Consider the following 6,000-nt stretch of genomic DNA (forward strand, 5'->3'; position numbering starts at 1 on the left):
CGTATGTCTCATAATTCCAAATGTTTTTGTTTCCTCTATTTTTGTAAAGAAGTCACTTCTTTTCTGACCTTATAAATGCATTCTGTTCCCCAGTCTTTGTAACTAAAATAACAAATGTGTATCACTGTAAACCATGAGTGGTGATTTTCCACATCGTAGGGATAGTTTCCTTAACAATCTCCACCTGGCCAGTGGGAGTGAATGACCAGAACTGATATAATACAGAAGTCAAAAACACAGACTCAAGGTCCTGACTGCATGAGTTTAAATTCTAACCCTGCCATTTAACAGATGTGGGAGTTTTGTCAATTACTTAAATTTCTGTGCCAAGCAGGGGTGCATAGCATCTACCTCACGCTTATTAGATGAATTAATTCAAGTGCCTCAAGCATGGAAAGTGCTCATTAAATAAAATATCATAATAGTATATGCTGTTATTTAGGCTTTCACCTCTGCTTATATTTCTAAAATAATAAGCATGTGTTGAATTGATGTTTGTGACTACTTTCTTAGATAGATCTCTTTCATAGTACTTTTAAGTAACATGAAAATGACTTTTTATTTGTCTGTCTGCTCTAATCTACTAAGATGGAAACAGTACACACTAGCCTTGATCTTGTAGCCCTCCACCTAGTACATGCATAGCACATATCAGTTGCTTGATAAATACTTTATAAGAAAAAATTTAGTGGAAGAATAAAAGAAAGTGCTGGGAAAGTTTAGATAGAAGAGGAAAGAGAGGAATCCATTGCTCAGTTACTCAGAACAAAGTTCATAGAAAAATTAGAATTTGAAAAATTCTTGAAGAAGATAAAACTTTGATGAGCATGTAGGCATAAAGATAATTTAGATTGATATTTTGACTAAGAATATTCAGTGTTAAGTGCATTTCCTACTTCCATATTTTTACTGGGTAGTGTGCATTAAACATAAGAAATGCTTATATTTGCTTATTCATTTATTTACAGAATGACATAACTTTAAAATTTCTTGGGTGTACATAAATCTGTCTGGTTCATCATCATCTTCCCAACACTTAATATGTTACCTTGCACAAAAAAGTATTCAAAAAATGTTTGTTAAATAATTAGATAACTACCAAATCTCAACCAGTTTACTTCTTCATTATTTAAGCTTATAGTTCTCCATTTCTCAAACTCTAAAGTAAGCTCAAAATTGTATTGCAGGCTTAGAAATAATCCACATTCTTTTGATGAATTGTCCTGGTTAGTACAAGCCACATGATCCAGAAGATTTGCAGTAAAATGCTTGGGCTGTGAAACTAAAAACATTTACAGACAGATTGCAATAGAAAACAGCAAGTTCATCTGAGTTCACTTTAGCAGCCACAATAAAGTAAATTAACCCCAAATGGTGATTATGTAGAATTCTGCTTGAGCAACTATCAAATTCCAACTGTTAATGTCTCTAAACAGAGTTCCAAGGCATTATGTATGCCATAGTCTACATCAAGTGAGCCATCAAACAGAGGGACTGTCTTATTTGCTTAAAATTACAGAGATGCAGGGAATCTGTTACATTCTTTGAAATATCTAAGTGTAAGATTATTAATGAGCAAAATGTCTGTCCTTGTCTGACTTTCTCAAGAATTTTAAACCTATGTTAGTGCAAGTTCATTAGCCTCATGCACAGTGAGGTGAAACAAACCGAAACTTTGGAGTTTGGAGCAGAGAAAGTTTATGGCAAGGCCATGGAAGGAGATGGGTGGCTCATGGCCTACAAAGCCCCTGAACTCCCTGAAGCAAAACATTTTTAAAAGCCAGGTGAGGGAGGGGTGTCGCAGTGTATGTGATCAGCTTATGTACAATTCTCTGATTGGCTGATGGTGAGGTAACAGGGTGGTGTCACAAAGCTTAACAGTCCTTATCCATAGACTCCAGGAGGCCTGGGGCTATGTGCTCATGATTATCAAGTAGTTAACTTCTTCCATTTGGTGGGGGTTTTTCACATCTGTAAAACAACTCAGGATATGGAGGAAAGGCCTGTCCCTAGAAGGCCCCATAGGGTCCTGCTTGGTTACAATGAAAAGAATTGTCCAATGTTTTGCTCTAATCAAAGACTTAAATATTCTCTTTATTTGACAATGTGTCTCAGAGAACTCATTCAGTCTGGAAATTCTACAGGATCTTCTCTAGAACTCCTCTTTTTAAGGCTCACTAAATCTTAACTCTTGTACCTGACAGAATTTTTTTCAGTTCTAACTCTCAAATAATTCAACACTTCAATCTTACTCATTATGTGAACTCACATTAATTCATTCCACAAATATTTATTGACCACCTACTATGTGTCTGGGACTGTGTGAGGAGCTGGGGATGAACTGTACTGATACTTGAGTCTGGAACTAAATTTCAATTTTCCAAAGACTAAAACTTTGAAAGAACTTCCTTGTTCCAATTTTTATCACATGCTCATCTACTGCCCTTTATTCTTCAACATTCTTCAAAAAGAACTTAAAATAGTTAACATTAGATGATAACAAGTCAGTTTAGTATGAGAAAATAAACAGCAAATTGTAATTGCAGAGGCAGAATCAAATGGCAGTAACACAAGTTCACACAGAGAGATAAAAGTAACTATGTAGGTAAATATAGAAGAGAGTATAAATATATTTTTGTTTGAAATTCTTTTCTTCTCCTATTTGACTTGAGATAATATTGTAAAGCAATAATTATAAAACTGTGAATCTTCATCTTATAATGTATAAAGATGTAATTCAAAGAAAAGAGGAGAGAATGAAGCTATATTGAAGCAAAGATTTTGTATACTATTGAAATTAAGTTGGCATTAATCTAAACAGATTAAGTTGTTAATTATAATCCTCAGGGCAACCACTAAAAAAATAACTCAAAAAAATGTAGCGAAAAAAACAACAGAAATAAAATGCTATACTAGAAAATATCTGTTTAGCACAAAATAAAGAAGCAATGGAGGAATAGAGGAACAAAATAGAAACTATATATATATATATATGCACACATATATAAACAAACAGCAAAGGGAGACATGTAAATTACACCTTCTCAATAGTTACATTAAATGTAAATGAATGAAACACTCTAGAGGTTGGCAGAATAGATAAAACAAACAACAAACAAACAAAAAAAACCTGATTCAACTGTATGATGTCTACAAAAAGCACACCTCATATTCAAAGACACAAATAGATTAAATGTAAAATAATGAAAAAGAGGTACTATGCAAACAGTAACCAAAGGAAAGCTGAAGTAGCTCTACTAATATCAGACAAAAGAAACGTTAATAAAAAGTGTTACTATGGGTAAAGAGGGATATTTCAAATGATAAATCATTCCATCAAGAAGATATAAAAATGCTAAACCTATATGCAGTTAACAACTGAAGTCCACAGTACAGGAAGCAACAACTAGAAGAATTAGGTGGAGAAACAGACAATTCAATATTAATAATTGAAAACTTCAACACTCATCTTTCAGTCATGGATAGAAAAACTAGGCAGAACATTAACAATGACATAGAAGACTTGAAGAAAACTATCAACCAACTAAACCTAATATATCTATGCGGTACCTCTTCAAAAGTAGCAGAATACATATTCATCTCAAATGCACATGGAATAGTCTTCAGATTACATCTTATAATAGTCTATAAAGCAAGCCTCATAGCATTTTAAGTGATTGAAATAATAAAAATGTAAATTCTCTTGCTACGAGACAAAATAGTTATGATCCTGATCATAAGAACTTAGCATGTGCATCTAAATTCTAAAAGAGAAGTACCAAGGTGGGAAAAAAAGTTGTCAGGGAGTGATAAAGTTAAAAGATTGCTATTATTTTGAATGGGATTTATTGCATTAAATCTATAGATCAATTTGGGGAAATTGACATATTAACAATATTAAATCTTATAATCCATGAACATGGTATATCTCCTCATTTATTTAGGTCTTCTTTAATAGCTCTTGGCAATTTTCATAATTTAAGTACACATAATTTGTCCACATTTTGTTAAATATATTCTTAGAATACATGTTTTGCTATTGAAATGTGTTATTTTCAATTTAAATTTAGAATCATTTATTGCTAATATATAGAAATACAGTTGATTTTGTTTATTGATTTAGGGTCCTACATATTGCTAAATTCATATGTTTAGTTCTAGTGGCATTTTTGTAGATTCCTTAAGACTTTCTTCATAAGCAATAATGTCTTCTCAATAGAAGCAATCTATATGCCTTTTATTTATTTTTCTTTTCTTCCTGTACTGGTTAGGATCTCCAGTACAATGTTGAGTAGGAGTGTTGAGAGAAATCTTTGTTGGCTTGTTACCAATCTTAGAAGAAAGTGTTCATCTTTCATGTTAAGTAGGATGATACCTTAAAGACTTTTCATGGATGCCTTTTATCAGGTTGAGAAAGATTCTCTCTATTACTAATTTACATGCAAGGGTGTTAAAGTTTTCAAATGCTTTTCCTTTCTCTATTGACATGATCATAGTTTTTTCTGTTAATATGATAAATTACCTTGATTGATGTTTTTAAATGTTAAACCATTACTGCATTGCTGGAATAAATCTGCTTTTTTTGAGCAAAATTTATTATCCTTTTATTTATTGTTGGATTTGGTTTGATATATATATTTTGGGGAATTTTCATCTCTATTCATGTGAGATATTTAGTCAGTGGTTTTCTTTTGTTCTCATGTCTTTATCAGGGTTACTGACTTCATTAAAATTCATTGTAATATTATCTTTTCTTTGAATTTCAGAAAGAGTCTAAATAAGATAGATATTATTTATTCTTTATGGTTTGGTTGAATACTACATCAATGAACCTATCTGGGCCTAAGTTTTTTTGTTTTGTTTTGTTTTGGTTTTTGTAACAGGGTTTGTAAAGACACAGTCAGTTTTGGTTATCTTTTTTTTCATGGTGTTTATCCATTTCATTTAAGTTCATTGAGTTTGCAAATTTACTGGCTGTTCATAATATTCTCTCATCCCCTTTTTAATGTTTGCAGCACATTTGCTTATCTTGGCCACAAAGACTTCTTCAGACAGGGCAGGTTTCAAGGTACATCATCTACCTGATAGTTCAAATTCATAACTGTGATAATACCTCTTCCAGGATGTATTTTCACCTCAAAGGTGATTTTAAAGTTTATTTATGATATTGGAATAAAAGCAGTGTGTGTGTGTGTGTGTGTGTGTGTGTGTGTGTGTGTGTGTCCTGTGCATTGTGTGTCTGAGTGTAAGGGTGTGTGTTGTGTGTGTTTGTGTATGTGTGTGTTGTGTGTGTGTGTTTGTATAGTGTGTGTTGTGTGTGTATGTGTGGTGTGTGTGTGTGTGTGTGTGTGCTTTCCACAGTCAGGGATTTTTGAATGCCCGCTGAGATGACAAGGAAAAGACCTTCTCACATGGACAGTCCCATAGCCTGGATCTCTCAAAAGCCCTTTTGTATGACTATTATTGCTTTTATGTAACTAGGCATGTGTTAAAAATTTGCTAACTTCCATATCAGATTGTGTTGAAGTTTATAAATGGAAATGGTGCATCACAATGGGAAAAAATGAACTTTGCAATCAGACGGACCTGAGTGCAAATTCTGGCTTGTCACTTATTAAAGATATAGACTTGGATATTTTATTTAATACTTCTCAATGTCTGCTTGAACATCTGTAGAATGGGATTTACAATAACCTATTTTTAAGAATGCATTAATGATTACTCCAGATTGTGCATCATTCCTGGTGCTCAGTTAAAATTAGTGATTTCTACTGATACTATGCTGACTTTCTCTAGACATACACAAATTATTGATGGGGATTATTGTATGTCTCTTCACAATGAGTGCAGGATTAACCATCTTCTATTTAGATCATCATCTAAGAGGGGACATCATTTCTGCTTTTTTTTTTTTTTTTTTATGATTGCAGGAACAATAGTTATGCTCCCTGTGGCAGTTTCTCTTTATGGGAACTCTTTCTGATGGTTGCAGAAGTCATC

At 32.9% G+C, this 6,000-nt stretch overlaps 1 protein-coding gene across 1 annotated transcript in view; it reads left to right on the forward strand.

Annotated features, from left to right (window-relative positions):
* Positions 1 to 6,000, forward strand: part of HCRTR2 (hypocretin receptor 2) — a gene marked incomplete at both ends in the record, with an annotated part of 118,847 nt that overhangs the window by 105,014 nt on the left and 7,833 nt on the right. The window contains one exon of the mRNA XM_082663498.1: positions 5,016 to 5,068. Coding sequence (XP_082519624.1) covers positions 5,016 to 5,068 — 53 coding nt within the window. The remainder of the gene's footprint in view (positions 1 to 5,015; positions 5,069 to 6,000) is intronic.

Source organism: Grampus griseus, assembly GCF_964374135.1.
Source record: "Grampus griseus genome assembly, chromosome: 10".
Classification (NCBI taxonomy): Eukaryota; Metazoa; Chordata; class Mammalia; order Artiodactyla; family Delphinidae; genus Grampus; species Grampus griseus.